At 35.7% G+C, this 25793-nt stretch overlaps 2 protein-coding genes across 5 annotated transcripts in view; one reads left to right on the top strand and one right to left on the bottom strand.

The window, feature by feature from the left end:
• Positions 1–132: 132 nt before the first annotated feature.
• Positions 133–18470, top strand: slc2a1b (solute carrier family 2 member 1b). Its single transcript, XM_048198979.1, has 10 exons — positions 133–504; positions 10403–10498; positions 13071–13231; positions 13386–13626; positions 13724–13886; positions 13988–14175; positions 14270–14374; positions 15767–15868; positions 16001–16204; positions 16300–18470. Exons 1-10 carry the CDS (start codon positions 490–492, stop codon positions 16495–16497), a joined length of 1473 nt encoding a protein of 490 aa, XP_048054936.1. The 5' UTR covers positions 133–489; the 3' UTR covers positions 16498–18470.
• Positions 18471–19788: 1318 nt separating this feature from the next.
• The window catches only part of sun2 (Sad1 and UNC84 domain containing 2), a 31585-nt gene continuing 25580 nt past the window's right edge, over positions 19789–25793 (bottom strand). For all 4 annotated transcript variants that reach the window (XM_048198973.1, XM_048198976.1, XM_048198975.1 and 1 more), the window contains 6 exons: positions 25575–25793; positions 25387–25471; positions 24539–24654; positions 24283–24450; positions 24109–24198; positions 19789–21196 (listed from right to left, as the gene is read on the bottom strand). In XM_048198973.1, the coding sequence (XP_048054930.1) occupies positions 21083–21196; positions 24109–24198; positions 24283–24450; positions 24539–24654; positions 25387–25471; positions 25575–25793 (792 nt within the window). In that variant the 3' untranslated portion in view covers positions 19789–21082. The remainder of the gene's footprint in view (positions 21197–24108; positions 24199–24282; positions 24451–24538; positions 24655–25386; positions 25472–25574) is intronic.

The following is a 25793-nucleotide window of genomic DNA, read 5'->3' as shown; positions in this document are numbered from 1 at the left end:
GATTCATGTGATGTGAGGTTTTGCACGCTCTTTGCGTATTCATTATACTCTATATGTCGTCATTCGGATTAGCCAATCAGAGAGCACATTACCAGTCCAGCCCTGGTTCTGCCCACCTCACTCCCGACATTGTTGCGTCATACATATTAACCCGGCCAACCAGTACAGCATCTCACACTCACCGGTCGAGCCGATAACTTGTGAAGAAATAGACCAGATAAGAAAAAAGAGAAGAAACAAACTTATTTAGATAAGAGGAATTTGTCAGAATTCAGCAAGAAGTTCGTGAGAGGCATCTGAAGGCATTTACTCGGTCTCCATCTGAAGTTACATCATACTTGTAGAAGCTGTATTTATTTATTTATTTATACTTTTTATTCACTTTATTTAACTTACAAATCGACTTCTGAGGAAAACCGAGGGGAAAGAGGCGAAGTTTCAGCTGAGTTAACGTGCGTCGAAACGTCATCGAACATTTGACAAGACGTGATGGAGGGCGAAAAGGTAACTAAAAAACTAATTTTCCCAGTCAAATTACAAAAATAATCAAGAATAAGAGATAAAAATTAACTTAACAGTATGTGGAAAATGTTATTGGTCTGTATTGGTATTTCTGTATGCCTGGTTAGGCTAAATAGTTTTCTGAATGTCAGTCAGTTATTAGCCACATAGCCTCGCGAGCCTTCATCTCGAGCTCTAAAAAGTTGACAAACTAGTTTAGTGACAAAAACCAAAATAAACCAGAACCACATGTTGAGAGATGTCACATGGGTGGCCGAGCTGTGATGACCTAACATCAGTGTGATACAGTTTCCTAAAAACTGGTAGGTGTTGACTGTAGTCAGTCAATGCCGGGAACTCGTTTGTTTAAAGAGAGGCTGTGTTTCAATACAAAAACCGAGTATGCTTCCTACATAGACAAAATATTTGGATATCATTGGCCATGACTTTAGAGCACAGTAAGCTGCCTGTGTATACAGCGTCTTTATCATTGATGGCGCCTGTGATGCCCAAAAATGCTGTCTTTGTAGGAAGCACACTAGGTTTTCAGACAAAGCCAGAGAATCGTGGTGTACGTGCCCACTTTAATCCATCGGTGCCCAGCTTTGCTTTTCTTATTACTTATTTTCATTATTACACAGAACAAATAATAACACGAAAAGAAATATACAATATAGTATTCTTTTTTTTTCTTTATTGTATGAAAAGAAAAAAATTGTTATAATGATTGTAATTATGAAAGTGTTTCGGTAATTATTAAAAGAAATTACATGTCATTCATATATGTCATTCATACATTCATATATATATATATATATATATATATATATATATATATATATATGAAACATAACCTTGTAAATCTATAAATATAAAAGATAAAAGTGGTTATTGTGAATATTAGTGAAAATAAATAAGTACATATGACTGCATCTTATTGACTGAATTTACCTTAAAATACCATTAAAAAATCATCAGTATGTTTTAATTGGAAACTCCATCTCTAGGTTTTATATTTTTATTCATTTAATTTATTTTTGGCACTATTCAAACTAGTGACTAATACTTAGCTAGAGACTTGTACGTGACTAGTAGGCTGTTGTACATGGCTAACCTAACCACAGATGCATGATGATCACCCATGATAGATCAAGTGGCTTTCAGATTTCCTGAAATTAAGGACTTCACAAGATCTTGTTGGTTGATTTTCTTTTTTATCACAGTAGAGAGAAGCAGACCATAAAAGCAACAATCAGGATTTTTTTTTAGAGCTTAAGATGAATGCTTAAGTGAAATCAAGTGGCTTTATACTGGAAGTAGTGTGGTTGATGTAAGATTTGATGTCTGCAGGGGATATATATTTTTTTTATGACATTACAAGTTAAATGATCAAAATATGAGGAAAATATTTTATATATTTTAAGGTATTTTCTGACAAAATTATTGGGCAAAAAAGGCAATCTACAGTTACAGGTTTTATTTTACTATTCAAAAAAATGCATAAAAAAGGAAAAAGCATACATTGAATACAGCATAGTCGGTTATTAATATTTCATTGGTTCTCTCTTGTTTTTGCATGTGTTCATAATTTCTTTGTGTGACAGCCTGGCCAAAAATTATATCTGCACAATTTGAATAAAAACACACACACACACACACACACACACACACACACACACACACACACACACACACAATTAAAACAAATAAAACAATCGACTCCAAGCAAAACTATGTAATATGATTACAATATTATCAAATTTTTAATAAAATTGAAATAAAGGGTGAAGATGCTAGTTTTCCTAGACCGGACATCACTTTTAGCAACTACTGTATGTCTAATATTAAATACAGCTGTGTATTATGGTTTTGCTGCATTTAATCTAGTTTTTGGTTGACGTGCTGGGAACGATGGAGCTGTCCCTAGAGAGAGGAGAGCCGCAGCTGGCTTCTAGCTAGGGAACACTCGACATAACCCTGCCAGAGAGAGGTCGTGTTCTTGACCCGTTCCCAGCGCACTGCCTAGTGTTTTGGCTGTGTTCTACAGCACTCCTCATTCATTGTGCACAGTCGTGTGCCTCTCTAATTCCAGAGAAATGTGCACACTCATTGTTGGTTGTTAAGTAAACACTCGTGCTTGGGTTTTTCATACCAAACCAGCTTCTGATATTAAACGTGTGTGAGTAGACATCCACTTGTGATCCTAACAAACCAAGATGCATCTTAATACCAGGTGTAAAGTAAACAGGGCTTAGGTTGTATTCCTGACCATAAAACATGCTCAGTATTTATCAGCATGTATTGTATGAATAGACAGCAGTGCCACACCTGTCACTCACCTGTCAGGTTTTAGTATTTGCGTAGGAGTCATTATTTCTCTTTCTCACTTTCTTTCTTTTCTCTTAGTCTTTCTCCAAATACCTTGATTGTGCTTAAAACCGAAAGAATCTAACCAGTTAGTGAGCATTTTTGTTTTTTATGAAGGTACCTCCTAAGAAAAATGGTTTCATACAGACTTCCAAAGAACCATTATATCATGTCTAATGATCTACAATGAATTCTATTGAGCTTTAGGCATAACCAAGCAAATATTTATTGCCTACAATGCTTATTTCCTGGTAGAGATGGAAAAATAAAATGAAAAACTGAGAGTTATTAATTAATTTGGTTCTTTTAACTGTTCCTTCAAGCAACAGCCAAACCACACGCATAAAATTGGGGGATTATTATTAGTTGCCAAGGATAAAACAAATCAGATAAAGGTTTTTGAATTAGTTATTCATTTGAGAAATGTCTTAATGTCTTCTTACCATTGTATACTAGCTATGAAGGCTGCATTTTTTTTTTATTTTGTCTAATCAGTTCAAACTGTTGAAAAATTACAGCTGAGCACCAGGACGGCCGCAAAATCAGGTAATTGGGGGCAGGTGTACAGTTGACCTGTACTTCATCAAGTGGAACTAACAAGCTATTAGTGAAAATCTCGATTTTCAAAGAGACATTTGGGGAATTTGATTAAGGATTAAACCTAAGGCAAACTGTCAGGGGACTTAATTCTATTTTGCTTTCTCAAGTCAGGCTGCCTTTTTCTTTTACACCCTGCATGACTGCGTCCCGCATATGTACTTCCCTGTTACTGTCATTTCAGCCTAATGGGCACTAATAAAGGGATTTCTAAGGGATTATGGAACGATAGATTTCCAAGTGCCATTGAGGTAATTTATTTCCATGAAAAGTCAAGGGACGAATCGGTACTGAGCTGTAATTGTTAATGCTAGACGTTTAAAAGGGAGGGCAGATTTTTTGCTTGAGATCATTTACTGTAGGTTACATAATATTGTTTGTAATACAGCAGTGTTAAATCCTAGCAGAGCCATGTTCCAGTAAAGAAGGATCGTTTTTGTAGTGTGTTAAAAACAATTCAGTGGAGTTGTGAGTGGCTCATTAGTGGAGTGTCTCCCAGACTTTACAGAACTAAAAACTGGCAGATAGATGCTGCTTGAAAAGGAGGACGTGCCAGTCAGAGCATCACGCTCCGAGAGAGAGAGTGAAAGAGGTAGAAAGAGATCTTTGTCTTCGTTGCAGAGTAAGCTCTTCTCCTTGAGTATGAACCAGACAGCTTCTCTTCCTCATGTTGCAGGCCTGTATTCATCATTCATTGGCTCCAAAAAGTATTTAGACACTTTACCCAATTAAAATGTCTTAATGTCAATGCATTAGATAACAGAATGTCAAACCTAAGTGGAATCTACAAAGAAATGCTGCATCTCTCAGATCTAACCTTCCTTTGAGACATTTTTGCAATTTTGCAATCACAGTTCCCCTTAAGTTAACACAAGTCACCAAGTTTGGCAACCAGAAAGTTTACTTTTATTTTGAACAGTATTTTTATGTTTTTATTCTTTAAAATAAATGCCACTTAGTTTGATATTTTGTTATCTGGTGCAATGATATTCATACATTTTTAGCGTGGCTTTAAGTGTCTTAATTGTTTTAACCCTTATGCGGTCTTCGGGGTCTTTTTGACCCGCAAACGATGTTTGCTCAAATAAAAAAAAAAAAGTTCTCTTTGTCCAAATGGCATGAAACTTTGTACGGTGGTTAACACTTTTAAGATCTACAAATAAAAAAAAAAAATTGGAGTGATATCTTGTTTTTATGTTAGTGTAAAAAAAAAAGTTACGTTCGTGGTCGGGCAACAAAATGTAATTTTGTAACAATATAATATATTTTTTAAAAACCAATGTAATTTTACTCTGTTTATTAATGTTTTTTCTCAACATTTGTGCAGTTTTTGGAGGATTTGTGATATCTTTTAAATTTATAGAAATAAATAAAAAAATATTTGTTTTGAAATAGGCTTTTATGCATGAACAGCTTTTTATGTAAAATTCACTTTATAAAAGGCCCAGATTTCTAACTTTCATTCATGTGGATAACATGGATAATTTGACATGGTTTAGTGTAAGATTTTTGCCCATCTTTTAAAAAATGAAGTTTTAAAAGTAAAAAAAAATATTATTTTTACCAGTAGATGGCTGCAGAGCTCCACTATTTGCTATGTGCTATTTGAATGACTGAAAGACGTCTTTTCACAAGTTTTTTTTCAGTAGGATTCATATCTAAATGTTATGAAATCACAATTATAATAATAAAAATTACTTTGTCAAAGTTTAGCATTTTTTGTGCAGGGCAAAATCAGTTTTTCAATAATAATTTTATAATAAAAATAATAAAATAATAAAATAAATAATTTTTATTTTTGTGTGCGCGCGAGCATGTCCATTTTGTATTGGGGATGTTTTTTGCATTTTTGGAAGTGTGCCACTTCATTTCTGTCTATGTGTGTTGTGCGTTGTTTTTGATTTTGAGAATGGATTTTGTCCAATTTCTAAGCGGGGTCTCTGTGGGTTACATTATTGATGATATTATTGAAAAACTAATTTTTTTCAGTACAAAAAATGCTAAACTTTGACAAAAAGTAATTTTTATTATTATAATTGTGATTTCATAACATTTAGATATGAATCCAACTGAAAAAAACTTGTGAAAAGACGTCTTTCAATCATTCAAATAGCACATAGCAGATAGTGGAGCTCTGCAGCCATCTACTGGTAAAAATGATATTTTTTTACTTTTATAACTGCGTTTTTCAAAAGATGGGCAAAAATCTCACACTAAACCATGTCAAATTATCCATGTTATCCCCATGAATGAAAGTTAAAAATCTGGGCCTTTTATAAAGTGAATTTTACATAAAAAGCTGTTTATGCATAAAAACCTATTTAAAAAAATATTTTTTAATTTATTTATATAAATTTAAAAGATATCACAAATCCTCCAAAAAATGTTGAGTAAAAACATTAATAAACAGAGTAAAATTACATTGGTTTTTTAAAAAATATATTATATTGTTACAAAATTGCATTTTGTTGCTGGGGTCTCCAGAGACCCCCAAAGACCACGAGTGTAGTCCCTTAAGTGAAGACCGCATAAGGGTTAAATGTAAAACTTGTTGGCCTGTTGACATAGAGTGTGTTAAACAACATATCAAGGCTTCAAATTAGGGCCTAACATTAATTAACCATTAAAAAAAATAAAGGAATAAATTGATTGAAAAGTCAGCAAGTACAATCACAGGCAATGATTAGTCCAGCTCAAGATTATATGATTAAACCGATGTAAATAAGTAGCTTCCTTGAAGTTGTGACAGGAATCATGGTATTGAGCTTGTTTCTTGCGAACTGAAATTGGAAGAACAAATAAAGCATTTTAGTTTCATTTATAAATTCTTGATCTTCATTGAATTGGCAAGTGGAATCAAATAAGTAATATTCTCACTGGTTATAAATGCATTTCTGGCAAAATGCCATGTTGTGCCCTGTTTATTGTACTTTCTAAGAACAGGTTTGTTCAAAATCATTCTCACTGCAGTTTTCTGAGTATGTACGTCATTGAGTTCTCTTCCTGATGAGACAGTATTTCAGTATGTCACAGTACTCTTTTTATCATATTAAATGAAATATGATTTTTTGGTTACTTTATTTTAAGGTACCGTAGTTACATTGTACTTAATCACATAAGTACTGAACAATATTAATTAACTACATGCACTTACTATAGAGTTACAGTTAGGGTTTGGTTTTGGGTTAGTTACTTGTAATTATGCATAATTTACTGTTCTTATAGTAAGTACATGTAGTATTGCACCTTTAGATTTGATCACCACTAAGCAAAAAGTGCTTCAAGATACGTTTTTGGTTTGTTTAACTAATGATGCGGATCCTCACACCATTGGTTTTTATTAAAGTTACTTAGGCTGTAATGTAAGTAAACGTTCAGTAGCATTGCTGTTGTTAAGGTGATAATCTTTACTTTAATTGTTATTGCTCCTAGTTTATGATGTGTATTGGCCCTGAGTGACTGACGATACAGATGGATCTAGACAAACAGACTGGGAATGGGTGGGAATGGGATTTTGTTGTGTTTTTTTTTAAAGTTTTTTTTTAATTAAAAGTTTTAGTATACATGCATACAAAACTAAGGAAGTCCCATTCTGTTGCTCCTCTCTCTCTCTCTCTCTCTCTCTCTCTCTCTCTTCTTTCTTTCTCTCTCTCACACACACAAACACACACACACACAAATGGCCTTAAAAGTCACAGCTTTTAAATTTAAACACATTGAGTCGACATAATATTTAGCAGAAAGAATAAATTTGATGAACGATGAACAGAAGATGACAGATTTCAAATTGTGTTTTTCTGAGGGAAACCAGTCATCCCTGTTATGAAAGCTAGGTTTAGAAAAATGATTGAATAAGTATTTTCTTATAAAATAAATATTTTTTCCCCATAAAATTAAGTCATAGTCCAGACAGAAGCCAGACAGAAAGGCTTTCAATGTCTTAAGCGATGTAAAAATCAGCTCAAGTTTGTTACGTAACTTTGAGGGCCCTAAAATCAAGAAGAAGAAAAAAGCCTCGGAGCTTTCCCATGAATAGTGAGGTTTATTTGCATGCTAGTTTGGTTGCTTCAACAGAGCTGGCCTCCAGTTGCCTGTATTACTGGGGCATTTGTGTTTGCATTTTCTTTTTTTTCTTTTTTTTTTACATGAAGTCATCAGGTTGTTTTGCCTCTACTTTGGATGTAATGATGACATTTAGAAAAGTCCTTTTTATTCTTATCATTCAAACAGCTAAAAAAAGTAATCCTAAATGTAAACCAGTACGCTGCCACAATGAAATGAGCACTGAGCCAAAATATGTGTCCAAGTCAACTGTCAGTGTATGATATCAGCAGAAGGGCGTGACTGTTTATGGGGTGAGCAGTGTGGATTCAGAATGACAGAGCTAAAAAAAAATGGATGTAACCATTAAGAAATTGTCCGAACCCCAACACATACACATGCACACACGAAATTTCATGGAGAGGGCCAGGCCAACATTATATATCTGTTTGATCTGTGTTAATGTAGTTACGGGTATGCAGTGTGTGTAACTAGGCATGTCTGTTTGGTAATAGAGGTTAAAGGCAGGAATCTCTAGAGGAATGTTTCATAGCCAAACCTAAGCCCTCCCCTCGAGTAAGACTTGAGTCAAATCTTCCATATTAAGAAGGTTCAAATTTCTTAAAGAGATACAAGCCCACTGCCATGTCTGTTCTGAGCTATGTTTGTTATCATCATTAATGTTTCAGCAGCAGGAAGGATGTAGTTAACTTTTTCGGGAAGTCAGCTGAGCCAAGGCTTCGGTTTATTGCCTTTTCATCTTTGTTTTTGTGTGCCAGTTTGACTGCACAATATTAGGTTTTAAACTACCGAATTAATATTTAAGTGCCTCCTAGAGGTTTTTGTGTTTGTGTGTTGTGTATTTGGTTTCCTGTTTCAGGGCTGTTTAAACAACATAGTCTTGAACTCAATGAACTGCAGCTTCTACACCAACATGAAGCGAAGGTGTGTCTACTTCCCGCCCCTTTTAAGCTCTTGCGCAGAAGAGCGTACGCGTGTGTGTGCAAATGAAAGGAGTGCACATATCCAAAACTGGTATCTTTCTCGTCGCTGACTGTATGTTTATAAAAGAGGAATGCAATCTCTGAAAAATGTTCAGAATGGAGATCTGTTTACAGTTTCAGCGAGCATGCTAAATTCAAAACAGCCTGACATTTAAAGCTACTTTTTAGCGTCAGCTTATCGAGTGAATCAACAAGACCTTTTTCAGAATTAAGACAACACTTAATTATTTTGTGTGTTGATTCCCCAAAAGGAATAAGCATAGAAATAAGCTGGAATAAGCTGTCCCTGACGAGTTTTGAGTAAACTTTATTTTAATGAGTGCTTGCTGTTCTGTATGATTTGACAGTGATGCAATGGCACTATTTGGGCTTAAGTTCGTCATCAGATATTCATATTTGTGAAGCTGTCAAAGTCTTGACACATGCGTCATGTGGCTCTTTAAACAGTGAACTAAACAATGAGCTAAACCGGTTTTAAAGCTGCCTTTCTTGTGGATGGGGGTAACCATGTGAAAGAAAATGTCCATCCCAGATCCTCTCTGTGTAAATAATAATCCAATCCAGTGAGTTCTGAAATAACAGGAACCCAAACAATGATGATGCTGCCTTCACTGGAGAAGAGGGTTTACACAGACTCTTTCTTTATAGGTGCTGATTAAACCACTAGAAATCTTCCCTAAGTCGTCCAGTAGACTTGCATCATAATCTTTCACAAGATCAGGTTCAGCCACTAGATGAATGGTTTCTTTCAGGTCAAGAGGCACAGCCTCACTCTGATGTCGTTTCACCCAAACTTGGGTAGATAATGTTGAATACAAATACAGTAAGAATCTCATGAAGCCTTTAATGAACTTTTGGCCTCCAAAAACACAAGAAAAATGATAGGTAATTTTATTTTTAAAAGAAAATAAAGGCTATTTTTTGTACCTGAAGACATTTTGCATTGTGACATTTATTTTTGTGACAATTAATCCTAAATAATAATAATAATAGTATCTTAAACATTAAGTTTTGTAATAATTACTGTAAGTTTAGCAATAACTTGTATGGTACATAAAATGTTTAATTCAATTAAATGATGTGAAATTCTTATTTTTCTTATTCTTATTTAACTTTTATTATTTATACAATTTATTTATAATTTATATAATTTTATATAATATGATTCAGGACTGATTATGTAACATTGCATTACTGCAATATTAGTACAATTTACTAACTGAATGAGTTTTCAGTTCCCTTTTCACCTTCAAGGCTTCGTTTTGCAGACAGATTTCATCACATTTTGTAAAGTCACTTTCAAACCAGACAGTCTGAAAACAAATATACTTCAGCTTTTTTTTATTTCTTTGGAATGAGGAAAGTGCTCACTTCCCTGATAGATATTGAATTGTATCTCCCAAACCTGCAGAAAAATAAACAAAACCTTTCAGGAAGTCATCCATATGAGTGAATACTTTCCATTGTATTGAAAGAGAAGGAAATGCTTGTCATTTTGCGCAACACCAATCTTTAATGCCCCACCAGGAAGGGGGGTTATGCTGGAAATTTGAACAATAGTTCTTATGGGAATACTACTGAATACTGGAGATGAAATATAAATATGTTTGGGTTGCTCTTCTTTTTTAACAAAATATTAGCTAAATGTGAAGCTGTGGTCTTTCACCTTTGAGGAAGGACAGAATTAACACAAGCTCTATAACTACCCTGACAATTATCAGAATGTCAAACAATAGGTTACCACACCTCTGAGAATAGTTCTGTTTAATATAGTCAGGTCTGGCCAACCATCTGGTAACAGAGCTCTATTGGACAATGAGATGGAGTTTCAAAACAATTCATTGTGTAGCAAAAATGACTCACTCCTTTTTTTTTTATTCTTCCCTCAACAGCAACTGACCTGGCCGCTGATGCTGGCTGTAGGGACGGCTGTGATTGGCTCTCTTCAGTTCGGCTACAACACTGGTGTAATCAATGCCCCGCAAAATGTGAGTGGCGAGTACATACTCACACATACACAAAGACTGAGTGACAAATTCCTTACTGTTCACCCCAACATCCCAGGTGTGTCCTTGGACTTTGACTTTATCGGAATGCTGCCCCCTCACGTATTTACTATGTACTGCTGCAGCTGTCTCCAAATCCCTGTCTGTCATTAGACGCACACACGTACACACACACTCGAACCAATGTCACCCAAATACTGCCTGCTCAACCTGGAGTTACTCTGTACAGCTCCTCAGGGACATTTTGCCTTTTATCTACGTATTATAAGTCAATTTGCATTTGTTAAATGATAAGTAACTAACTGCAGGTCAGATGTATATATTAAATATATTCTCTGTTCTGGTACAGGGTGAAGGTCATCTGACACATAGCACAGCTTGTTCAGACATGCATGTTGAATTAGGGGCCAGGCTTTGCTTATGTGAATGGAGCTTTTCTGGCTTTTAGACACTATATGCAGTGTAGAGATTCTATATTCTCACTCCACTATACTCACTCCCCTTCCTGTCCAGAGAAACCAGAGCAGAATTTGATTTGTTTCCAACTACCGTTCAAAAGTTTGGGATCGGTAAGATTTAAAGTTTTTTAAAGATTGTTTCTCATGCTCACCAAGCATGCATTGATTTTATCAAAAACACATTTAAAAACAGCTATATTATGAAATGTTGTTACAATTTAAAAGAGCTATTTTCTATTTTAAATTATTTTAAAATGTTATTTTTTCCTGGGATGCAAAGCTGAATTTTCAGCATCATTACTCCAGTCTTCAGTGTCACATGACCTTCAGAAATCTTTCTAATATGCTGATTTGCTGCTCAAGAAACATTTCTTATTTTTCTTACAGCTGAAAACAGTTGTGCTGCTTAATATTCAATATCAATACCATATTGGTTTTCAGCCAGTATTAGCATTTTTTAGCATATGTGTCAGCTGATATTTAATTATGCATGCTTATTTTCTATTCTTTCTAAAAAAAACTGCGAGATATAATCTCAATTGTGAGATATAACACAATTGCGACTTTATAACTCGCAATTGTGACTTTATATCGTGCAATTCTGAGTAATGTAGACTCGCAATTGCGAGAAAAAATGTCAGAACTGTGAGTCAAAAAGTTATCCAATTATCCTTTTCTTTATATTCCGTGGAGGAAACAAGCTTTTTAAACCAAGCTTTTTACATTTAGATTGCCATCTTAAGCTCACTTAATGTTTATCGGTTCAGTTTGCAGCGTGGAATCCTGTACCTTCTCCCAGAGGAGATATCATTCATAATAGTATTCATTATAACGTTGTGATGCTTAAATTCACTTGTAGCATTTAATTTTAGCATTTTATTTGACTTTATAGTGATTTTTATGAATTTAGACAAAATAGAATACAACTTTAACATTGGCCATTTATCTGCCTGTTGTTATTGGCCAGAATTTTATCATAGGTGCATCCATAACTACTAAAATACCAATAGACTCTGTACACACTGGCCTCTGGCAATGAATGGTGTGTTTGCTTTCACTGTTTGTGTTGCTGTCGGTTGTAACAATAGTTTTAGTGTGTGAGATAGGGCTGTGGTGGTGAGGGAATAATAGGACTAACATGTGTGGGTGTGGGTCTGACGCAGACCCCCTCTATAAATAATCCCTTCGATAAGATTACCTCAAGGGTTCCTTGTCTGCAGACCTCCTTTAGAAGTTTCTAAAGGCTATTGTCTTTTGAGGAGTTATTTTATAAGCAATTTAGCACCTCAGATGCAAAAAAAGATTACATTATTACATAAAAAATAGGCTTGTTAGAAGCCAATCAACTTGCACAGTGAATAAGGGAATATAACCAATAACTAGCAGCTCACAGTGGTTCTATTAAAACACCACAGCGTTGTGTAACAGGTTTGTATAATGAGGGTTCAAGCCCTGAGGCACATGACTTTAACCATGCCTGATATTTAGGTGATGCTGATGCACTGAGGTGCTTTCTGCATGGTTAAAGTGTCAGACAGCTGACGGCGAGAGACAGGAAGTGGTTGGACTTGCTGACCTTAATACACCAACAGATCATACAGAACAAATTTTATTTTCTTCCTTTAATATGTAGCTTGCAGGTCATTGGGTGACATTCCTCTAAAAGCCACCGGTGCTTTATAAGGGTTAGCCACAGACAGTCTGTGTTTGTTTATCAACAAACACGTGATGCAGAGATACCATAGAAACTTGACTCCCTCTGTGGGTCTTGGTTTCCATCACAAAATCATGTTACCTAATACTGAGCAAGGCTGTGAGCCACCTACTGGACAGAATTGCTCATTAGAACATAAATCTCAAGCACTATTAGTGTCATACAAATGTAAAAATATTTAAAGCATTATTGATAATGTGATTAAACATACAATTTTAATTTTGATGTTTTTATTCTTAGAAATAAACTGCTGAACTGCATTATCAGAATTATTATAATAAAATGTAAAGGGTAATGTCAGGCTTTGTATGAAATATTTCTGTAAATTGCAGTGTGCTGTCTGTCGCAGTTTTAATGATGATTGTCCATATTTGTGTTTTAGATCATTGAGGCCTTCTACAATAAGACATGGAATGATCGATATGGGGAGATCATCCCTAAAACAACCATGACTACCCTGTGGTCTCTGTCTGTGGCCATCTTCTCTGTGGGCGGCATTGTTGGATCCTTTTCCGTCGGGCTGTTTGTCAACCGTTTTGGAAGGTGAAGTACTGTTGTACCCATTAAAATTGTTTTAACATTAATTATGGCATTTTTACATTATTTAAGGCCTTGTTTAAAGCCTGAACTATTCAGTCCTGGTTTCTGATAGTTATTGGATGATTAAATGTTTGATTTTAAAATTTTCTAATTTCAGGAGAAACTCCATGCTCATGGCTAATGTCCTGGCTTTCATCGCTGCAGCACTCATGGGCTTCTCTAAGATGGGTGCGTCCTGGGAGATGCTCATTATTGGACGGTTCGTGGTGGGCCTTTACTCTGGTCTGTCCACAGGCTTTGTACCCATGTATGTGGGTGAGGTAGCTCCCACAGCCCTAAGAGGAGCCCTTGGCACCCTTCATCAGCTGGGCATCGTTATTGGCATCCTCATGGCACAGGTACACATCTTAATAAATCTGACATGGACATTTCTGCCGTTTCAGTTACCGTTTTTATTGTTTTTTCTATATTCATATTCTGTTTTATGTATTGTAGATCTTTGGTATGGACGTTATTATGGGTAATGAAACCACGTGGCCGTTCCTCCTGGGCTTTACCTTCATCCCTGCCCTGCTGCAGTGCTGTTTACTGCCCCTCTGCCCCGAGAGCCCTCGATTTCTCCTCATCATCCGCAATGAGGAAAACAAAGCCAAATCAGGTAAGCATGGACCCACAGCACCTAAACATCCACATGTATCAAACATATGATACAGCAGAGTGCTTTCATTAGTGTAAACAAATGTTTTTATGTGCATTTAGTGCTTAAAAAGCTGCGTGGGACGACAGATGTGGCCGCAGACATGCAGGAGATGAAGGAAGAGAGCAGACAGATGATGAGAGAGAAGAAAGTCACCATTCCTGAACTGTTCCGCTCTCCACTCTACCGACAGCCCATCGCTGTAGCCATCATGCTGCAGCTGTCCCAGCAGCTGTCTGGAATCAATGCTGTGAGTACCTGTGCACACACGCTTACTAGTTAAATGAAGACAACCTAATCTTTATCGAAAATCAGATCTAATTTGTGTTAACGTTGTTGTGTAGGTATTCTACTACTCTACAAAGATCTTTGAGAAAGCAGGTGTGAAGCAGCCGGTTTATGCCACTATCGGAGCTGGAGTCGTCAACACAGCTTTCACTGTAGTGTCGGTGAGTATTATTTGTACGCAGATGTGAGCGTAATAAACACTCACTCGTAAGGTTTGCCGCCATCTAATGGCGTATTAATGTAACTTTCACTCAATGCATATTACGCACTAATGGACCCTTTCTCAATACCAAATACATCATGTTATTTATATAAAATAATATTTATTCAACAACATTTAAATTAACAACAATAGCCATTGTAAATGACAATAGGAAATAAACACAATTGTACAGTTCAGTCAAACCTTCAAAAGCAGTGCTCTACAGGATGTAAGTTGAATATTATTACTTAATATTAAATATTACTTATTACTTAATATTAAATTATTAAATTTAACATAGGCCAATTCAGTTTTCTCAGGAACAAGTAATAGATTAATAAGACCAAAGATTGCCTGTTTTATGTACCCAAAATGAATTATATCTCATGTTTAACCACTATAAAACACAGCGGCAAATCCCTGAAGCACTGGCCGAAATGAAGCTGTTCTTGGCGGGTACAGGAGCACTGAACGACCGCTGACGGCCTGGAGCTCGCATCTCCGAAAACACAAAACAAATTGTAAAATAGGCGCTATGATTAAATTGGAGGTCTAAACAACTACTTTCTCACCTAAAAAACTTTTAAACCTACATTCCATTACAAAATAAAAGTAGAATCTATAAAAATATATCCGAAATGACACTCGCTGTGGGAATGCTGAAAGCGGAGTGATATATTCATGTATTGATTCTTTTATTTTATATAATCATATATAATAATAATAAATGTTATATATAAATATAGTAAATAAATTTTATATATAAATATAGTTTAAATTATAAATGTATATATTTTGTTGATTTAAGTATATAAAATAAAAGAATGAATACATTCATTATATATATATATATATATATATATATATATATATATATATATATATATATAAAAATTTAAATAATTAAGTATTGTTAGTATTATTATTTATTTTACATGTTTTGCTCATTTCCTTAAAACTTTTCCATTTCCATGCTCACAAAGTGTATCAGAAATTGTGTATGATTATTTTAGATATTTTATCTATATATCTATATATCTATATATATATATATATATATATATATATATATATATATAGTTGATTAAATATTTAAAAATATATGCATAAATAATAAATAAAATAAATAAATTTTATATATGCTTTATAAAAAATCTGATATTGATATGAAATTATTTATTTTGCTTATTTTCTTTATTATAATTATTTCATAATTTACTAATTTATGTCCTTAAAATTCACTCAAAACACTAACTCTTGATGCTAACTCTTTTAATTGTTATTTTATACAATATAAAATATTGTAATATAATTTTACATAATATTAATATGATTTGTTATTCTTATGCAGCTGTTTGTGGTCGAGCGAGCGGGCCGCAGGTCCCTGCACCTCTTGGGACTGCTGGGAATGGCTGGATCTGCTGTATTGATGACCATTGCTCTTGCTTTGCTGGTATGCACATAATATATATTTTGGAGTATTTGGTCAGTTTTGGAGTTATTAATCATTCAGACAGTCATCCATGTGATCCGAAGGTTTACAGTATATTTGATCTGACGGCTTTGTTGCCCATCTCTCTAACAGGAGAGCTACAACTGGATGTCCTACATAAGCATCATAGCTATCTTTGGGTTCGTGGCCTTCTTTGAGATTGGACCCGGCCCCATCCCATGGTTCATTGTGGCTGAACTGTTCAGTCAAGGCCCAAGACCCTCTGCTTTTGCTGTAGCTGGATTCTGCAACTGGACTGCAAACTTTATCGTGGGCATGTGCTTTCAGTATGTCGAGGTGAGAGGCCGGTGGGAATTATGCGAAGGATATTGGCACATTTATTTTGGCGGGTTTGGCTGACTTTTTTTTCTCTCTGTCTTCTATTTTAACAGGAGCTCTGTGGGCCGTACGTGTTTATCATCTTCACCATATTTTTACTTGGCTTTTTCATCTTCACTTACTTCAAAGTCCCGGAGACCAAGGGCCGGACGTTCGATGAAATCTCCGCTGGTTTCCGCCAGGCAGCATCAGCGGCTGAGAAGCACTCGCCCGAAGAGCTCAACAGCCTGGGGGCGGACTCTCAACTTTAAACCCCTCCTCTGACCCCTTTCCTCATCTGTTCACACTTCTGCACGCACCTACTGAGGAGAAGGGGTCCCCGGGCTGTCAATTAAACATTTCCCCCCTTCCCATGGCTGCACTCACTTCTTAGTCCCCCCGAAACTCCCCGATGAACACGAGACATGGGGTTTGAAAGGCAGGGAGTAAGAGTAGTTATCATATTCCTTTTATCATAAAGATGATTGTTTTAAGACCTGTTCGAGGTGTCATATTTGCATTGGAGTCTTTTGGCTAGTTTTGCCAGGTTTTTATTTTTTATTTTTTTAAATCTATCCTAACTGTTACTTCTGCTGTGCTATAAGAGAGTGAAAACTCGACGGAGGTCACCTGGTCATTGCTGACCTAGCCTCTACGCTGTTGACGTCAGAAATCAACAGGTCGAATATGACTTCTGTATGGTGACTGACAATTCAATACTGTATTCCAGTTAACTGTATCTCTATTATGAATATTTTAACATGCATAAAAATGAAAAAAATTAAATAAGATTAAATAAAAAATATATAAATGCTATATATATTATAAAAAAATATAAATGCTATATATATATATATATATATATATATATATATATATATATATATATATATATATATATATATATAATTGTTTTATTTAATCCTGGAAATATACATAACCTATATTCTAGGGTTCAGTTTAGTTAAATTTCATATATGTAAAGTTGATTTTAAAACTCTTCTGCATAGCAATTTTTTTTTTTTTTTTTTTTTTACACATTACAGGGTATTTTGTACCTATATTCATATAATTATTTCTTCTGTTCTTGCTTTTAAGATGCATAACATCTTTTAAATGTATTTATATTTTTATAACGAATTCACTTGGTTTCTCCAGGAATGCAGGTAGTTATAATCACACCAGGAGGAGAGAACTAGAACATATCTGCAATCGTTTTATGTTACATGCCACCTAATATCACACATACCTAACTTTTTAATTTAAGGTTGGTCACTTTATAATGCACAATGAGATGTACTCTACTGAAAGTATTAGCATCAGTGCAAGCGAATATTGATCATAAAATACAGCATATACTCCCATAAATACTGCCATATCTCACATACATAATGTCCCAGTTCAGTCACACGACAGTAAACGTTTAGACGGCAGTAGTTTGAAATGCGTTTTGCACACTCTCCAGCTGAGGGAGAATTATCGAGTTGGGAAACACGGAGAGAGACTGAGACCAAAATGCACTGTGACTCATGGCATGATTAGAGTGCACTGACAGCCTTCCTGTGCTCACTGAGCTGGAATCACACCATTGATGATGCTGTGCAGTACAAACTCTGTCTGTTTGGACACACAGTATGCCTGGCTCCAATGTGCCTTGTCATTTTGTAGACTTCTAGTTTTACTTGTTTTCTTTAAACCTAGGATGTTCACGCTTGATAATTCATCCATAAGTATTTGTGATTGTTATGCACATCAAATTCGAATTTGTGTGACCATATTGTTCCAGAATATGCCTGATTTTCTGAATTTTACTATGTAAATTTAATTTTTAGTTTTGGCTTGTTGGGGAAAAAACCTACATGGGCAATGAATCACCTATATTTGTGAATTTTTAGACATATCAAATTCATGTAAAGGAGGTTTTTTCACTTTGAGTGGAGTTTGAGTGTGTGCATGTGATATTTGGCCAGGTGGTCAAATGAATTTCTTTGTGTTCCAGCATCCTGAAAATATTCACCATCACATCATTCCATATGGGAGCATCTTGTGTGACTGTTTTTGACATTTTGTACACGAGTGTTTGTCTTTTGCATGTTCACATGAACTCTCAGAATGACTGTCCCACTGAAATCATTGACGTGTTGTTTTGAATATTCAAAGAAACATATATTCATTTTTAAGCCTATGGAATCTTTGGTGATTTCCAGCTGTAAGTGTAAATAATAAATGTAAAATAGAGTTGGTTTATTTTATGTTTAAGACCTTGTAGTTTTAATAGCTGTACATGTAACATTTTCATTTGTCATTTTTCTGTTTTTATAGCATAGAATATATTTCTTTTCTTTGATGCACTATCATGGTAGTCAGTACTGTAAGTCATTGTTAACATCTTCCTGGTTTTTTTTTGTTTTTTTTACCACACTGTATTTATTAGATCCACTTTATTTATTTAGTTTTTTGCTTTCAGTTTTACTTCCTCTTTTTTGGAAATAAAATTGTTAGAAAAAAACAGTATTGTGTTTGTGATCGAATTGGGATTAAGTGTGTGTAGTTCAGCTCAGTGGTTTCCAACACTGCACAAAAACACCTCATGAAACGCACCTGATTTAACTCATTTGAAAAATCTCCCAGAACTGAAATGGTGTGTCATTTAGGAGACATCTATAATAACCACTGCTTTAGCTGATAGTATGATGTTGCTCTCTCTTATTAGAGCAGCAGAAATTAAATCTAGACCCTCAAGAAAAGCAAGATAAACAAGTTCAATTATAAATCAGAAAAGCAAATGAATCCCGGCAGTGTAGTGGTGAAGTGTTGGCCTCTCAACAAAACATTTGTGAGGGTGTGGTGAAATTCTCTGGTCAGTCATGGATAAATGAAACCGGATTCCTTCCATTGTTTTGGATTTGTATAGATGTGTCCACACAAGGGAATGGACAGACAAAACAACTTAGGCCTATGTGAAATGTGGATGAAATTATTAGCATTATATACTGGTGTATGTGACTGAGGTATACAAGATGTATATATATAAGCATATAACAAAAGGCTGTGCTGTATCGTGAATACATCACGGCTGAAAGGCATTGTTCGTGTTGTGCCTGCAACCCCTTCAGTTGTGACATATTAAAGCCACAAGACTTATATTAAAGCCAAAAAATATGTATCAATGCAACTTTCATGAAGTAAAATCACTAAAAGCCTTCCTTACGCCGGAAAAAATAGTCCCTGACCGTGAACAGCAACATAAGTTTAATTATTATGCCATTAGATGGCGGCAAAGACTGTCTTTATGAGTGAGTCAGTCAGTAGCGAAGACTTTTACATTGAAAAGAGTGAATTGTAGTGAACACGGAACGAGATTGAGAACAAACAGTTTACGCTGCTAAAAGTCGTGTCGTGAATAAAACACAGCTATTATCAGAATCATGGACAGGAAATTTTGTTAGACTAACCAAGTTTAGTGTTTTGTTTTTCCTTCATATTTAAAAAATCTAAAACATGAAAATTTCTCATGTGTGCAACTCTTGAACACATGTATTAATTCTGGCATTCACAACATATTATGTACCATCTCAAATTTATTAAAAAAAAAAAAAAAAATCCTTTTTCTTACAAAATAATATCAAATAATGTGACAGAAACTTCATGTAAACTTTGCCAAATTAACATCAGAGCTCTATTAAGCTTGAGAAATGTAGAAGGATGCCAAAATAAAATAACAATAAATCAAATAAAACAATGCACATGTTTATACCTTTAAGGAATTTTAAGTATGACTTCGAGAACGCACCACAAAAACTGCATCATCAAGCACATATATATACACAAATGACAAGAGAGTGACGTTCAAGAGCACTTTGGTTTGAAAACCCGAAACCTGAGTTTGACTCCACACCTCCCCCGTCCCGCAGAGGAGACGTACACCATCTGACATTTCTAGTACCCATGTGTACTCATCACCCCGGGCGGAAGAGTGCAATCAGAACTGCTGCTCAAAGGAAACAGCATTGTTACATGAGGACATAACTAAACAATCGATTATTACAAGCTTCTTCAGAGGTATATGGTTCGACGATGACGTGAATAAACACATTTCAGAACCATCTATCATTACGCAATACTGAGGATAAGCAAAACAACACAAATGCTGCTTTATAGTAATTCTAGCTAAGCATGACACTTTTTGTCCTTCATTCGGCTTTATGAACCATATTTACTGTTACACATAACTTAAAGGGTTAGTTCACCCAAAAATGAAAATTCTGTCATCATTTACTCACCCTCAAGTTGTTCCAAACCTGCATGAATTTCTTTGTTCTGTTGAACACAAAAGATGATATTTTTTGATCTGTAACCAAACAGTTGATGGTCCTCATAGTATTATTTTTTTTTCCATAATATGGAAGTCGACAGGTCCATCAACTCTTTGGTTACCCTCATTTTTTAAAATCTCTTTTTTTTTCATTCAACTTGAGGGTGAGTAAATGATGACAGAATTTTCATTTTTGGGTGAACTATCCTTTTAAGCCTGCCCTTCCTATATAAAAAAATAAATACATCACAACAGTTAATTCAGAACTGTATAAACAACTAAAATGTCCAATCAGCACTTGCCTGAAAAATAATAATTGAGGAATGCAAACTGAGATTTTTTCAAGAGGGCAAACAATCTACATTCTGATATCAGTCAAACGTTCATGTGCGCTTTTTGGTATTTGTACATTAGGAAGCTGTCTGATTCTGTCTTTAAGAATCCAGTGCATTTGTGCTTTACATTTTTTTGCATAAAGTAAACCAAAACTGAAGAGAGCGAATGATTTCAGACCCTCTTCCTTTCCGGCTTCTCCTCCGCTCTCAGGCGAGTGAAGGTTCTCCATGCACTCTGAAGCGATACACACAGGTGTATTCCAGGTGACCCCAGTTGCTTAAGACTCTCAGCTCTGCCATGCTGTAGATGTCTGAGGCTTCCTACAGGCCAGAAACAGGAAGAATTTTAGGATGAATTTCACAAAAAAATATTACTGTTGTGTGCGCATGAGAAACTTTTCACGTTTTGCATGCTCACACGTTACATTTTCCGGTTTATGTATACTATAACCTATTTCCTTTGTGCGTCACTGCCATTTTACTATGCTGAAAACGAGAGTATAGGTGCATATGAATTAATAAATAAATATCTGTTTGCTCATAATTTGGCTTTCTTCATGGCAGTATAGCTCTAATATCACTACCTTATGTCCGCTTTAACGCATTCTCTCTAAACCCGGCCATGAAATGGGCTGATGGCGCATTATGGTTGTGTGCACTGTCCTATTTGCCACATTCAAAGGTCCACAAAAAAAGACTGATACAATAAAAAGTGCTCAAAATTGGGCTTTCGTTAGGGCAGCACATCATATTTCAAGGCCTTATGTGTTATGTCCACTTCAACGAATTCTCTGTGATGACAGAGAAACCATGCCGTGAAATGGGCTGATGGCACAATATGGCTGTGTGCATTGTCCTATTTGCCAACCCAGACAGCGACATAGTGTCAGCCCAGATCCGGCCCACATCTGGTCCACGTGTAATCCACATGTACCAGATGTGGGCCGGATCAGGGCCACACTATGTTGCTGTCTGGAAAGTTTAAAGGTGATACACGGGGCAACTTTTTGAGCAATGTTGCTGGGCAATGTTGCCGTCAACGGGCAACCTGATGAGACACAGTGCAACTAATTAGGGCAACAGACAGTTGGCAGCAACTAATCAGAGAGGAGCAAATCTATTGCCAACTCAATAAATACTTTATTATAAACACTTGTTAGGCACTTTATTTCAACTTTTCAAATATTTTCTTCATTTTTATTAAAAATAAATGCCTTTCCGATCTGATTTGTGACAGGAAAAGGGAGAAGAGCGAGTTCGGCAAAAGGCGGATTCGAACCCGCGTCGATCGCATCAAAAGCTATTCATATGTCAAACGCCCTACAGCCTACGCTACTACAGACGTTAAAAAAAAATCTCGTCTTGTTGGTATTTAACTGAAATCGTTCAATAGCTTCATTACAGCATACACACATTACTTTCGGACAGTTGTTGATATTTTAAGCAATATATAAGGTAAATTCCCTGTTTTGGGTTGAAACATGACAACTTACCAGCGTAAAATGATAAAAGTTCACACTCCTTTTCTCCGCTCCACTGCCACTGAGAGGCCACCATCTTGTTTGATTTTTTTCTGAAATCTCCGAACCGGTCACGTGATCGGCTGCTAACATTCTGATTGGAGGATCTCAAAAAATTGCCCATGACCGATCTAACGTATCCAGATTTATATTTGTTGCTCATTCTCAGCGGGAAAGTGCCCAAGCAACGTTGCTCGGCAACACTGCTCAAAAAGTTGCCCCGTGTATCATCACCTTAAGGGTCCATAAAAAAAGACTGATACAGTAAACAATTGCTCAAAATTGGGCTTTCATCAGGGCAGTATGTCATCTTTCAAGGCCTTATGTTCGCTTTAACGAATCCTCTGTGACGACAGAGAAACTGCGCTGTAAAATGGTCAGATGGTGCAATAGGCGGCTCAGTGTTCATTGTCCTATATGCTTTTTTAATGGTTCATAAAAAACCACTGGTACAGTAAAAAGTGATTAAAACGTGGATTTCGTTTGGGTAGTATATTGTCCCAAATACAGTCATGTGAAAAAGAAAGTACACACTTTTAAATTCTATGGTTTTACGTATCAGGACAGTGCTTCCCACAGGTTTGAAATATACTTGCGGTGGTAGCCGGGCAAAAAATCCTCCTATTACCCACAACACAAAAATGGTCTACTACATGTGACAAACAAATAATGTGTGATTTTTAACAGTATTTTTATTTATTGAAATTAATTTTTATTACATCTTACATTTAATTACATACTAATATTATGCATTATTATGCATTGTAAATATGCAAAATTACAGCATTTAAATGGTTTACATTTTCCTATGTTCTCCTTGCTGTCATATAGTGTCTCTCTCAGTGAATGGGACACAGATTTTACTAGTAAAATTTATAAAATTAATAATATATGTGTCAAATAATGTTCTTAGTGTTTTCTTTCTGTGGGGGAGACTGCAATAATTTACTATGAATTAAATGGAAATCAAATTAAGTACAATTTATTGTGTAACCAAAATACCAATAATGCCCGAAACAAAAAGAAAAAACTTAGCGTGTGACTTTTAATTATAAACAAGCCCGAAATACACCGGGACTCTTATTTTGAAATGTCTGTACTATTGCATGCTGATCCTTCAGATTCTTACAACCGTCTAAAATATTTTATATAAAGGCCATAAAGTAGACATTGTAATAATTCATCAACTTGAGTTCATTAGCAATCGCTTGGCATAAATCTGCGCTTTTCATTGATTGAGAATCACTTTGAAGCAGTCTGAAGCGCTGTCGCGTGAGCTTGTAGGACTCGCAACAGCGCCCCCCTGTGACTTTGCAAAATGCAGCGCCCGTTTGAATGTTAGTGGGAGTACAGTTCTGACGCACACATAACGAGCAGGTACGAAACGACTAGTTAATCGATCGCGGATAGTTTCATTATCTTGCGCGGATATAAAAGTATAAGAGGATAAAAATAATAAAAGCAAAAATGTTTCTCCGAATATACTTGGGCGGCCGTTATTATATGTAAAGACATAGTAACATACATAGTAAAGTCTATGTGTGGGAAGCACTGCAGGACATAATACAAATCCTTAAAATTAGGTATATACAGCCTCAGATGAACAGCAACACGTGACATATTACACCATGTCATTATTTATTTAACAAAAATAAAGCCAAAATGGAGAAGACATGTGATGATGATAAACACTCCTGTGTATTTTTGACTCACCGGAATCCTGAATGTCTGAATGGGCTCTCCATCCTGGTCGTACATGAATGTCCCAAGCAACTTTCCGTCTTCAGTCTCATTAGACATACCCTGAACACAGGACAGGCAAGGAATCTCAATGCTGTTGTTTAATCACTGTTATGAAGGAGAAAAAGCATTGGATTATCGACTCACATAGACAGCAAAATCCTTAGGCGCGCTGTCAATGCGTCCCGTTGGAGAGAGCTCTTTGGGAAGGTGTTCGAGTGTGACGTGGGTGATTTTTACTGGGTAAGACAGTGCGATCACCAGGAAACCCTGGGAGCCTTGGAATGCCCAACACTTCCCAGGATACAGCTCCGGCTACAACACACACACAGAAGCTCAGACAGTCAGATGTGTTAAACTGAAGGTGGACAGTGTTTGTGTGATTTGAGTGTTTGTGGGTTACCTGTATAACAGTACGAGGGCTTTCTGAATGATACCAGAGAGGAACACCAAATAAGCTCAAACACGCAGATCTGGTCTTATATGTCTCGGAGCAACGAGTGTTTAACACGCTGGCACCTACACAAACACACACACACACACACACCGAGACTTGTACAGAACAGTAAAGATTTTTGAATCTTCTTGAAGTTTCTTCTGCTCACCAAGGCTGCATTTATTTGATCAAAAATACAGTAAAAACAATAACATTGGAATTATTACAATTTAAAAATACCTGTTGTCATTTATTTTATTTAATTCAGCATCATTACTCCAGTCTTCAGTCACATGATCCTTCAGAAATCATTCTAATATGCTGATTTGCTTATTATTATCAATGTTGAAAACAGTTCTGCTACTTAATATTTAGGTGGAAACTGATTCTTTGATGAAAAAAGTTTAAAAGAAAAACAATTACTTGAAATAAAAATATTTTATAATATTATTTTTTTAACATTTAATGCATCCTTGCTGAATTAAAGTATCTTTAGAAAAAGTTTGGTTAAAAAAAATCTCTGTGAAACCAAATTTTTGATTGGTAGCATATATAAATAATAATAATAAAAATAACAGAAATAAATTACGTTTTGAAATCTATTAAAATAGACAAGTTATTTTAAGTTTTAATTTTTTTCCCTTTTATTTTTCATTAAATTCAGCCTTGGTGAGTTCTTATAAAAACATTAAACCCAACAGTAGTGTTTGGACAGTAGTGAATGTGTGTATATTTGTGTGTATACAGTACATGAAAAAATTATAATTTGAAAGTATGAGATACTCAATAAAAGTTCTCATGCAGGAAATTTGTACCAGAAGATTCCAAGGCATAGTCCGCCAATCCAATCCCATCCGCCCTGTACAGACTAATCGCCCTGTGGACAATTTCTTTCACATCCTGTTATGCACAAAAAAAACACCCATTAAAAGGATTCATGATCCTCATGCAAACTTCAGACTGTCCTAAAAATGTTTGAAATTCTTCTCTCTTAGACACATACTTGTATAGTGGCGGCTCCGGCTCCTTCCTGTTCCAGCGTCTCTCCCACAGTCCTCCAGGCATCTCTGCTGCTCGCCTTCTCCTGCACTAGTTTCTCTAGTATCCGTTTCTCCAGATCCTCTAGCGCCCTCTGCAGCTCAGGGCGGAGCACTATGGTTGATTCCAATGAGCTTGGATCTTTCAGGTGTTTTATTAGCCAATCGGATAGCTCTGCTCTCAG

Source organism: Megalobrama amblycephala, linkage group LG8, assembly GCF_018812025.1.
Source record: "Megalobrama amblycephala isolate DHTTF-2021 linkage group LG8, ASM1881202v1, whole genome shotgun sequence".
NCBI classification, from domain to species: Eukaryota; Metazoa; Chordata; class Actinopteri; order Cypriniformes; family Xenocyprididae; genus Megalobrama; species Megalobrama amblycephala.
The sequence above is the reverse complement of the archived record's forward strand: the minus strand, read 5'-3'. Positions and strand labels throughout refer to the sequence as shown.

What these genes read in the sequence shown, in the direction of transcription:
- slc2a1b (XM_048198979.1), top strand. An exon ending in GGAAAACAAAGCCAAATCAG is followed by an intron (nt 13,887 to 13,987) that starts GTAAGCATGGAC and finishes ATGTGCATTTAG; the next exon opens with TGCTTAAAAAGCTGCGTGGG. An exon ending in CCATTGCTCTTGCTTTGCTG is followed by an intron (nt 15,869 to 16,000) that starts GTATGCACATAA and finishes TCTCTCTAACAG; the next exon opens with GAGAGCTACAACTGGATGTC.